The sequence below is a fragment of the Dendroctonus ponderosae genome, unplaced genomic scaffold, assembly GCF_020466585.1.
Source record: "Dendroctonus ponderosae isolate FM_Combo_2020 unplaced genomic scaffold, Dpon_F_20191213v2 Dpon_F_20191213_1, whole genome shotgun sequence".
NCBI lineage: Eukaryota > Metazoa > Arthropoda > Insecta > Coleoptera > Curculionidae > Dendroctonus > Dendroctonus ponderosae.
This window is the reverse complement of record NW_026017110.1, coordinates 43,908,825-43,921,513: the sequence shown is the minus strand read 5'-3', so window position 1 is coordinate 43,921,513 and position 12,689 is coordinate 43,908,825. Positions and strand designations below refer to the sequence as shown.

The following is a 12,689-nucleotide window of genomic DNA, read 5'->3' as shown; positions in this document are numbered from 1 at the left end:
TGAAACATCTCGTTTCAATTATCAATAAAAGTTCATAAAATTACGAGTAATTGTCATTTTTGAAAAAATCTGTAACAATTTTAATACAGAGGAATGTGCCTTCAGTATTAAGTTCAAGAAATGGGAGAAATTGACTATTTGTCGGTTAACTTTCTTCTCGCTTCAAAGGTTAATAAATATATAGAAATATTTTTTGCGCCTCAAATTTCACGCATATCTTACATATTCACTAGCTTTTGACTGTCAATTCTTTTTTCAAGAAGTACTTTGGTTTGAACAATTTTTTACTCGATTATAGCTCTATTATAGGACAAAATTTAGAGTGTAAAATTAGAAAAAAAGGATTAAACTTATTGTACAGGGTTTTTAAATAGTGTTGAATTGTCTTGGTCAAAGTGAAATCCGCCTAGGTCGGGGTAACACTGTATTGAGTTGCGCTATTGAGTTGTTGCCGCTCTCTGAGTGAACGAGTTATAACTCATCGGTTGGTGAGTTATAATTAATTTGTTCAAGCTTTACGAGACCAGAGACTTGAATTTTCACATCTAAAAAAAGGTTATTAACATTTCTCTAAGTTACTTTTACTACTTTGTTCAAACAACTAAAAAAAAGTAAAGAGTCCAAAAAAAGTCGACCAGTTCTTGTAAAATCGATCTCTTCATTTTTTTGCATAAAATATTCAGTTTGTCAGTATTTTAGAGTAAAACGTTAAGAAAAACGCGTTTTTCTGTTTAGAGACAGTGTTGTTTAAAAACATTGATCTAAAAGTGAAGAAACTCCAGTTTCCAAGAGTTTTCCAAATAAATTATTATAAGCTTTCGCTTTTTCAGTTCGGGGAAATATTTTTGGAAAAAGACCTAGAAATAATGGTTAGGCTTTTATCCATAATTCGAAGATGCAAAAAGTTTTCCAAAAATTTTTGCCCAGCGGTTAAGAAGTGTTGCATGTGTAAAACTAAAAAATTATGCGAGATTCGCATAGAAAGAATTACTTAATAGAAACTTTTTTAAAACTGAAATGACCTGAAAATTAAAAAGAACTTTCTTTTAAGAAGTCTTCAGAGCGATGAGGGCGGCTATTTTTCCGAATAATTTTTTGTAATCGTTTGCTCTCTGGTCCTTTTTTTAAGATAGTTCTAATGACTTTCGGTAAAAAACTGAATAAAAGGAATTGGTTTTTGTGCAAAATGCGAAGCTGAAAAGGGTTTTCGAAAGTTCCGTGCAAATCGATGAATGTGGTGAATTTTCTAGCAAAATTAATTTTGTCATTTTTGACTGAAAACATTATTTTATTGTCAAAAAAGAAGAAAATAATGCTTATTTGCGTTTTCCATTAAAAACTTTTAGTTTTGTGATCGGTTTAGGAGAAAACCTTAATGGTTTTCGGGAGAAAAACAGTAGAAATTTATTTTCGTTTTTGTCCCGAATTCGACACTGCAAAAAGTTTTTGTAAATTTTTTACAAAACTTTAAATTTATCCTGTAATTTTTCGCCGTAAAGTCCTCCAGATTGTCAGTATTTTTAAGTGAAACTCTACAAAATAGAGCGTTTTTGAATTGAAAGTAAAGAAAAAAATTCAGTCAAAACTAGAAAACCAGATTTTATAACAAATTCTACAGTCTTCAGAGAAATGGAGATGACGAGATTTCCACATAATCTGTTATAAACTTTCGCTTATTCTGTTCGTTTTTTGATAGAAAAATGTTTGATTTTTGTTCCAAATTCGAAGCTTGAACAGTATTTCAAAACTTTTTTGAAAGTGACGAAGGATTATTATTATTATATTTATTATTATTTTTATTATTATTAATTAATAATTAAATTATACCTTAAGATTGTCGGCAATTTTAAGTGAAACTTTAGAAAATTGATCACTTAGAAGAAACAGTAACTTGGCTTAAACTAGAAAATTCTGAAATTTGAAGACCCTTTAAAAATATTATTAATAAATGGCCTTTAAAATAAATATAAGTGAGTCTCCTGACAGACTAGAATGATTAATCGTCGGTTTTTCTTGAGTCATTGAAGATATGTTAATTTTTTATGACCGACTCAATTTTCCGTTCAAGTTTATTTCAACTTTCTTTTTTTAAACTAGATAAGGTTGTACAGACAAAATTTTATTACAAGCTTGTACAAGGTTTAGCTGTCAAGCTCTGCTTACTTTTTACGTACGTAACTCGATAAAAAAAAATAAAGCAAAAAATATCTTTAGGATTGAAAACAAGAATACCGTGTCCTTAGGAAAACGACAAACGTTTACCAATTAATTTACAGAGCACAAAGAGTGACAAAATAAACAGAGCCATCAACTTATGAGGAAATGGCACAGCCTTTTTGCCAGATAGTTTTGGCGCAAACCATTAAAATTTCAATAAATTTCATGCGGAAAATGTGATCGATTCTAAAAAACTAATATCTCGCGAAGGGCTCGAGATAATCAACCGATTAGCGATCCAAGTTACTCGGAGAAATGAGGTTACAACATCGAATACTTTTTTCTCTGGCCTACTGCCATACTGCTTGCAGGAAGAGTTAAACTTTAACCAAGAAAACACTACATTATTCAAACATCTCGTACCAATCATTTACTTAATATTTTTGCTTATCTCATAACTTAATGTTAACCTAAAGATGAGCTATGATTCGATAAGAAAATAAATCAAGAATCACCGAATAACAAAATATGCACTATCAAGGGTCACGCGTTTACACTTTCAATTAACAGAATATCCGGCATCAAAGAGTTTTGCTTAGTGCATTCAAAATGGTCTTTATGCCTACTTTTGCTCGTAAGTTTTTATTTAAAATTTAAATGCGTAAGAAAACACAAGCTGTGGGTCGACCAGACAGCCGCCAGGACACATTTGGAATCAGATGGTAGCTGAGTTTTCGCTGGCCATCTTACAGACTAATTTTCTATATTCATATAGACGATTTGCACCTCGATCGCCTCATACAAATGCCTGGCATTATTTGCTGGTTAAATTTTGAGTTGATTTATGTTAAGTCACAAAGATCCCTCCATATGTTTATTAATTAATAATCCAATTACTTAATCGTAAATTAAGCGGCCACGCGTAGGCCACTAATCTTCAGCTGTGGAATGGAAATTGTTCAGCGAACACTATTTCGAGTGGAGTGACGCGCACAAAGCAAATCGATGAATTAGACAATATGACAACCTGTATGGAAAACATACGCTGGTGATTGTTAGAGACGCTATTCCGCAATCGATAAAATTTGAAAACGGTCTTACCAGCAATCAAACTTTGCGATTGGATGCAACGAGATATGTTTCATCCGTTTGCTATATTGAATGAGGGTGAATTGAGCAAAGAGACTGTTTGATTAGATTAGATTTTATATAAAGGGACGAGCGAAACGCTGACAAGAGCGGGTCAAAATTTTAGTAGATGCGGTCAATCGAGCTTCTAATGGTCGTCCTTTATACCTAATTATCTATAGTACTTTGAAGTGGACATTGTCCGCAGTTTAGTTGCTATTAATTTAACACACTTTCTGAGCATAACCATCCTGTTACAACTACACCCTTAATAAACGTTCGACCCTTCGTCAAACTATTGTTTTAAGCCAAGGGATTATGCAAATATTTAATAGAGGATGAAACACGAAATTGAATTTGACCAGTTTTGTGCAATGCGGGTCCCAATAAAGGAAAAATGATAGTTCTCCAACTCAAATGAAAATGCAAATAAATCTGCTTCCTTCAATAGGAATAACGTCTCAGATGGACATTACAGTGAACTAGAGTCAGCACTTTCTCTGTCCCTTGTCCGATCCTATAATCATATTATCCGCTTCCAACTACATCTCGAAAATGGATTTTATAATGAACCCAAACGCGCTTCCGAATTAATGTCGATCGTACCATGCGATTAGGGACTTTTTTGTAATATAAAGTCTGCCTTTTCGATGCAAATTCAGCGCTTGTGGGCGAAATTTTCGGCAATTTCAAATTTTCAGCTTTTTGTTTCACCAGGCACAATATGCAAGATCCATCGCACCAAATCAAAATTTACATTGCAAAAATGCGCTTTATAATTAATTCCCTTATCAACTTCCGGATGATCGAAAACCCACATACGCCCCAACTTCGACAAACTGTTATTAACTTTGAATGATTTAATTATATTATTTAATTTTCCATATCCAAATTCATCAGCAAACAAAATACCCATTGTGCGAAACTCTATGGGATTAGTAATTTTATGATACAGGGGAGGATTATCTAATTAAAATTTTATAATCTTTCCGCGTCGCTTTTGGTGCGGTTTTCTTTGCTAATAATTCTTCTGAACTGATGCATTATTCATTTTTAATATCTTTATTGGAATTCTCCGCGGGGATGTTCTATATATTTTACGACGAAATGTGCCTCGAAAACAAACACAAGTGGTCACACAATAACAAAACTAGTTGGTGGATAGCTTATGTGGAGAGGAGTTATTTTCAGCCCAAAAAAGCACACGGATAAAGCAATATTTCGGAAACTTCATAAGCCCAAAGGAGAAATTGAGAGCCATCTTATACAGGGTGATTCAAAATTGGCGTCATTCCTCTGGAAGTGTTGTCTGGCGGTGTTTTAGGAGTACGCATCGCATATCCGCAAATTCGTGAAAGAAAATTCAAATTCAAAGTATGTCACAGCTTGACAAATGATTGTTATTATTGACAAGGGCTATCCACCTATAACTATCTGTTAATGCCAAAAAAACATCATTGCCGCTTTGACTTTTCTTAAAAAAATTGTAGAAGAGGACTTTTTAGATATCAAAAATTAAGTTAAATTAAGTAGTCCCTTATGCTTCCAATTAAACATGGAACACTATCAAAATAATGCTTAATAACAAAGTTGAAATTCGATTTTCAACTGTTAATATCTTCCAGAAATTACCCAAAAAATTTCAATATTTTTTTCGTACCTTACAAATGAGCCCCTATTACCCCTTAAAAGGAATGACGCCAATTTTTAACCAGCCTATATTTTTTTAAATTATAAATTTGTCTTTCCAAACGTTATGTTGGATTTTTGTTTAATTTTGAGTATCTTCCATCACTTAAGTTTACTTATTTTGATTCAACGTGTTTATCAGTCGCTAAATAATGTTATTGCGATATCATGAGGTTTCCTTCGGTGAAAACCCAGATATTTTCAAAATACTGCATCCTAAAAATTCTGCCATTTTTACTTAGGTTACTTTGTTAGCATTAGCCAAACCGCTATTGCTTGGTAGGTAAATTTACCCGTTCACACGAATAACAAGGATTACCGATAAGATAACATCAGATAATATGTTCCAAAGATTGATAGAAGTGGTAAATCGATTCTTGAAAATGATTAAAATGTTTAATATCTGATTGGTAAATTGTGGCAATAAATAATATTTATTACAAAGTTTCTCCAGAAATTAACTTCGTAAACTGGTTTCTCTTTATATGCTCTGTTCATATGTTATATGAACATTAACACAGAAATGTTGGAGAGATATGTAAAAAATTTTCCAGTGGTCGTTTTATTAACTAAATCATATAAATGGGTTATACAAAGGAAGATTAGAGACTAATTAGATATTGCTTAAATGCACATTTATTATTCAAGTTTTACTCTATGTGCTACCTTGAACTTGTTATATGGGTAGCCTAAATGTTATTAAAAAATAACATTACAATATATAAAACCAATGCTATTTCAAGAAATAATAAGTTCGGACTTCCATTGATTCTATTTAGATGTAAATTTGTTTGCAACGTTTCGTTTGGGATGTATGTCAAACCGTTATCAAGTGTAAAATAACAATCTATTCGACTTGCAGAAGTTAGAGACAAATGAGGAAAAAGTTCCCAGGGTGCAAATTGGTAAAGCGGTTTCTTTACCAAACTGCACACCTGCAACTGCTGTAATGCATGTATTCTTCGCAGTTTTCGGAATGTTTGCTATTTTACACATGATAACGGTTGGAAATACATGCTAAACGAAATGTTCTAAATAAAGTTACAGCTGAATTTAAGCAATGGAAGTCGAAGCAGATTGTTTCGTGCCCAACAAATCTCCTCTTCAGTTGCCGTTCTTGGAGTCTTCTGCTTCATTATCCAGATCAATGATAGTGGTTTCACATTCCCGATCAGTTTCAGTTTCATCGGCTGCTGATGTAGGCAAATCTTTGTTTGCATCGCTCCCCCCTTCAATTCTGCAGGATTTACCGCAACAGCACTTCTTAGTTCTTCGCAAACGAATGCAGCAGCTTCTTCTGCCACATTTGCTTCGAGGTGCTTTTTTGTCACCTGGTAACGTGCCTCTTTCACCTGAATGTTCTGGGGAAGATACAGGCAGGCATCTGGGCAAATTATCGCATGACGATCCAGCTCCAATTTGATCAGCCATCCTGTCTGGATTGCATGGGCAACATCGCCTTCTCCTGACATGGAGTTTCCAAGGATCAAACTCAACATGTCTGCCCCTTGTTCGGTCATATCGTCCACATCCCCTTCGTTCGGGTTCATGACGGCACGCCCTTTCGAAGAATTCTCTGACAATTCGCCGAATTTGCTGTTCGTGGCTTCCCGGGTGCCCAACTTGCCGTCTAGGCCAATTAGGTGGACCACGACTATGGAAATGATGGGGCCTCCACACTGCAAAAGGCCCACGATCGTTGAAATCATGGTGACGACCATGACCGCCATGGTGAAGATCGAAAAATCCACGATGATTCATCACAAATTGCGAACATAAATCCAATACGAACAAATGCACAACTCGAGGTGGTTTCATGCGCTCCAGCTTTTATATTCGGTAATCAGTAATCAGCCTGCCATAATCCGGAGGCAAACTCTGGTTAAAAAGATGCAAGAAAAACATATTTTCCCCTGGTTTTCGTTACTACTGTGGCAATTTGAGGCAACCATTAGTTTACTACGCTCAGTTGTTAACAAAACGTTGGTTGAGTTTAGGCATTAAATTATATACCTAACTGTTAACACACGTCTAAATTTATGTGCGCTTGGACTAATGTAAGATAGTTTAATCATATTGCGAAACTAATTCAGTTCCCTTTGATAAAAGCGATTAACTAGAATTCAGGGACATTATTAGTAGGTACACAGAATACCTAGCTAATGCGAATAAGTGTTTGCACTTTTTCGAAAATATTAACATTGCGCAACATGTGCTCATAGAAAAGTAACGTGTTTCCTTACAGTCAACTGGTGCAATGTTTCGAAATTTGTTGTCAACTAAGTGCATGGCTTAGGTAGTTATTTTGTAGTCGCAAATGATCGCCCATTGACCTGGGTAACGCTAAATATTAATACGGTGTCCCGACCCCAAAAAACACTAGATCTGTGACTCGCTAGATGTTGTCGATCGAATATGCGGACACTCTGCACAACTACGCAATATACCTCGATTTTCTCCGCAGCAATTTAAAGAAAAATTCGCAAAACAAACGACCGAAACATATGGCGCTTTATAGCAATGGAACGGAAATACGTAACAAAAAAATCTGACCGAACAGCTTCATTCAGTTCCATTTCCCCATTTATACCCATTTAATGATCCGAAATAACCAGAGCTGTTAGGGAGTAAATAAATTCTATTTAGCGCCAGTGGATGAACCAATTAGGGTGTACACGTATGTGGGGTCCAGAGCGCGTAAAACAATAATAAGTACTGTCATTTGTAATGCCCTGAAAAATTTGTCTAAGGAAATAAGGGTCGAGATACAACCATTATTTTGCTTTAGCGGTTGGATCCATTAGGACCCTCAGCCAGACAGGGTCAATATTTTAGCTCGAAATGACACAGACTACTTTTCGTATGCTAGATCCATTTGATAAGTGGGTTTTTTAAGCGGGGTTTGACAAAAAAGCATCCGAACATTGCAGAGTTAAAGTATCTCAGAAAAAAGTTTTCACTTTTACTAATGTGCCTATAGTCAGAAATATTTCTGGAAAACATATTGAAAGTCTTAATGGAGTACATTGCTGGGGGATAACTTTTTCAATGCAATCTCAACTTGTTTAACAAAAGTTATTTAAGAAAAGGCCTCATCAGTAACACGGAATTACTTGTAATACTGGGGGTTGAGTAGAAATTTACTGATTATTTCTTCTAAAGACAAGATCCTTGTCACTATGCCATCTAATTTAAAATTGAAAATGTTCCATTGTCTTTTTTATTAGCGCATATCCTGTTATTTAACTATAAATATCCTAAAACTGATTTTATAAATAATCAAACAATCCCAAAAACAAGCCCTGAATTGTAGTGAAAATCTCACAACACGAGAGCCATTAAAGTTCCTCACTGAATAATTTATAGAGCTTGTTAAGTTTGCGCATTTTTTTGCACGGATGCTATATTTCGATCATGCTAAAACTATTATGTCGAGACTTTCAGTTAAGCGCTTCGCATTTCTTGTATAGAGTGGGCCCTAGAAATATTCGGATCGGCGGATTTGGGAAAATGCCACGTTTTTACCAAATTTATTTTTTTTCCATTAAATTCTACGTATGACTAATTACTTCTGGTGTACTGTATGTTATCCATAAACAAAGAGTTTTTACCGTTCTTTAAAGGAATTAGCCGCGCTGCAAAAGACCATCGAAAGCGCAGAAAAAGAGTTTTAGTTAATAGATGCTAGTAACAATCTATTTTATTTATTTGCCTAATAAAATAAATACAATCAACAATGTTGGATACACCTCTATCCCCTAAAGCATGTTTGTGCAGGTTATAAGCATGACCAGCTCGTTAACTTAACGCTATTTTTGACTAATGTCTATTTTTGGTGACGATATTTGCTTCCGGTTTCCCTCCTGAGTGTTCGGCTTTCTTGATACAAATCACATATTTGTCGGGTCCAACGCAAAATGGTTTTAGCGTTACGTTAACTGCGATTAATGCATATGTCTTCTCCTGATATTTTCTAGTCCCTACCCTTTTAATAATCTGCTCTTCCGATGCAAATGGAACTTTAGTCAAGGAGCACAAATTAGATTTATCGTTACTCTACTTCAGATTGTTGCCTATTGCTTACCCCTGATACTTCCTGTCGCTACCTCCTTGAATATTCTGCTCTTCTGGTGCAAATGGGATTTTAGTCAAGATACACAAATTTCTTTTAGCGTTAGGTTAATTGCGATTAAAGCCTGTTTCATCTCCTGATAGTTCCTTCTTGAACATTCTGCTCGCCTGATGCAAAAGTGATTTTTAGTCAAATCACGCAAAGTAGTTTCAACAATACGTTATTTGCGATAAATGTCGATAATGTAATTTTTGCTTCTGATAATTCCTCGTCGCCACTTGCTTCAATATCCTGCTCTCCTGATGCATACCAGATTTTATTCAAGACAAACAAAGTAGGTTTTCCACGCCACTTTCTTGAAAGTCGGCAGATTTTTCGCCTTATCGCCAAGGTTTCAAAAATAGTTAGTTTCTCACTAATCGACAAAAGAAATATCGCGAAAAACCCCAATGCATTTTTTTATTTTCAACCCAATGGATTTATTCACATGCTTACTGCTCTTTGCCATATTGCTTAACTTAACATTAAGTTATCCGAAGCACCTTAGTCTTCAGGTAGAACTTAGAAAGCATCAGTTAATTTTAGTCCGTCCAACTTGAAAAAAAGTTTATGGGATTGCAGCTTACTGTTGTATAAAATAGCTACAAAATGCTCTGACTGAATAAGTGAAATTCAGTTTTGTGGGGTTAACCACCGCCTGATTTTTTTATTAAATTTTGCAAAGAAATAAATGCCTGAAAAATGAAGTCTGAGCCAAGACAATTACGATTTTTTAAAATAAAATGGACAAGACCAGACATAACGTTTGAACAGAGGTTTGATATAAAACATTGTTTAGCTCACATTAACAAAAAAAATCCGAAGTTAAGCCAAGTGAAAACAATCCAAGTTGTTACACGGAGCCAGCAGCAATAAAAAGAATGAAAATCCCAGTTAGTGACCGACCCAATTAGGTTTCTACATATACGGAGGAAACTGCGGCGAAATCCTAATAAGCTCTGCAATTTGTAATGGCATGAAAAATTTAGCTGAGGAAATGAAGCCGCTAAATCAACCTGGAGAAATCTCCGTATACCAGCTCTGATTTCTGCCTGACTAAAGGTGGATCAATTGTTTCCAGGACTTTATTGAGCTGTGGAAACAAAACTGCAAGGAAACATCCACAAAAAAATCGTTAGGATAAAAAAGTTAATTGGAAAAAATATTTCAATATTCCCTTTAGGTTGAACTTACCAGAAAGTAGTTGCAGAGTAAATAATCCAAAGTAAGTGCAAAAATCAAAGAGGAAATATTATAAGCTACGAAGACCAATGTAAGAAAAAATTGGGATTTTCTTATTGGCTTATCCAGTAATTTGTCAAAAATCCAAGTTCTGTGAAGGAACAGTATGTTTTTAATTTTTGAAAGCGTTTTTAATTTGCAGCTTTTGAAAAAATATATTGAATTAATAACCAAAGCTGAAGAGTAATTCTTAGGCCAATAAAGACAAAATTGTGACTTCCAAAAACAAACATTAGTTAAATGCGAGATTCAGCTTGAATGAACATTTTGCATTGTTCTATCATATAGATTTCATTTCTGCCTTCCTCCTTATACATTTAAATAACAGATATTTTAGTGAAAAATAAAGAATACTCAAAGATCCAAAATTTAATATTTTTTTCAAAGGTGCATTAAAATCCCCTTTGCTTTAACAAACATTACCAATTCAACTTTCTAAAACCATTTTCTTAAAAAGCAATTATTATAGTTAGCGACAAATTCACTTGGCGCCATTCCGAAATTAATTTCTATCGTCCTCAAAGTTCTGCGCATAATTATAATTTCCGAAATTGGAGTTTCATCTCCGTTACGTAGAACAAGTGCTTTCACTCCAGATAAGGCTTATGCATCGTATCGTGTAATATGGTATAAACAAGCGTAAATTCAAGCTTAACTTAGTGCAAGCATTGTTCCTGTTGGTATGGAATTATTCCCTCCCGCACTGAAGGTTTTGTCAAATGCAGTTTTCATGACCCAATAATTTGCTGTTTTATGGGGCTTCTACAAATTTGATGCTAACACAAAGGAAAGCTATTAACAGTAATAATTCGTAGATGTTAATGTGACACTTTCAACTTATAAAGTTCTCTTTGTCAAATGAAGCAAACTTACAAGGAGAACTCGTACTGTCTCTAGAAACTTTCGAGGCGAACTTTAAAACAAGCATAAGCTTTTCCAGAAATTCCCGTTAAGAGAAATAACCTACAGTAGATGCCTTTCTAGAGAAGTGATCAAACAATTAAGTTAATAGTTATTTATGTATTAAGCAGACTGGTGCAAAAGTTCAAGATTACTGCTCTTAAAATTAAAATTGAAGTTTATAATAGAGCGACATCGGGAGGTTTATTTTTCCTATTTCAGTATGATTAATTCGTGAATATTTTGATTGAAATCGACCGAAGGAAACTATCAAACCAAGCAGAAGCCAACAATAAATAATTAAAGTTTCAATTGATATACAATCGTGGAAAAGTGTACACTTAAATTGAACGACCAGCCAACACCAAACAGTAGAACTCCCTATCCTAAATTAGTTCAATGTAAAGGTAAATTATCTATAATTTTGGTTTTCCATTAAAGAATCCAACAAACAAAATATTAAAATAATTAATTCAGCATTCGCAAAATGGTCTTTAATTCAAACATACAAAGCACTTTGTAAAATACTCCCTTTTGAAATTCATTGATGGTCATTTTTCTATTTATCATTATTGAAAAATGTTTAGCGGTCTATTTTCAATGCAATTTTACATGTTTGTTTCATGCCGCAGGGCGTCAATCAGAAACACATAAATTAAACTCGTTTTATTCAAATGATATCAAAGAAATATTCAATACGCAAATTGGCATCATTTTTTAGCTCGAGTAAAATACCAAAAAGTTTTCAATATAACTTCTGCATTTATATTAGATTTACTCAATAAACAAACGGAATCATGTACAAAAGGTATTAAGTATTAGTTTTATGGTAGGTGAAAATAGAGAAATTACATTAAGTTAACGTAGATAACAAACATGATAGGGAGTTAAGAGTACAGAAGAAAGTCTGAGAAAAGAACGTCCGCCAAAAGTGAAGAAGAGCAATATTGAGCAGCGGAATCAAATGAATCAATATTTAGTAATTAATGTTCGAATCGAGCAAGTAAACTTGAAGCATTAAAACAAAAAGATGAAAAGGAAGAACTTGGCGCCGATTGGAGTCTAGAAATATTAGCAATGATAAATTTGAACGACTCGAGAAAGAGTATCAAATGGTCAAAAACGAACTGAGTGAATGAAAAGGGTTCTCAAATGCAATAAGTTACGTATAGAATTAGATTACTTTTAGAGCCGATAGAGGCAAAGGAGCATGTAAAAAAGCGTGTTGGTGCTGAATTTAAAATAATCGCTCCACAAACTGCTTCAAAATTACACTAATGGATGATCGGCCTAAAAAGTATTAATAAGATATGGTCTGGAAATAAAATATGCGAGAAATAAAAATGCAATAAAAAATAAAGCAAAAAATTAGCCAATCACAAACTGAAGTTGCCAGTACCAAAACTAAAGCCTTAAAAAAATTTCAACAACGAAAATTATTGCTGATTATAGAAAGCGAATC

General features: G+C 34.1%; 2 protein-coding genes across 2 annotated transcripts in view; both read right to left on the bottom strand.

The window, feature by feature from the left end:
• LOC109533326 overlaps positions 1-12,689 on the bottom strand; it is a 256,565-nt gene that overhangs the window by 63,803 nt on the left and 180,073 nt on the right. The window lies entirely within an intron of this gene.
• Positions 5,593-6,799, bottom strand: LOC109533325. Its single transcript, XM_019898619.2, has one exon. It carries the CDS (start codon positions 6,702-6,704, stop codon positions 6,006-6,008), a length of 699 nt encoding a protein of 232 aa, XP_019754178.1. The 5' UTR covers positions 6,705-6,799; the 3' UTR covers positions 5,593-6,005.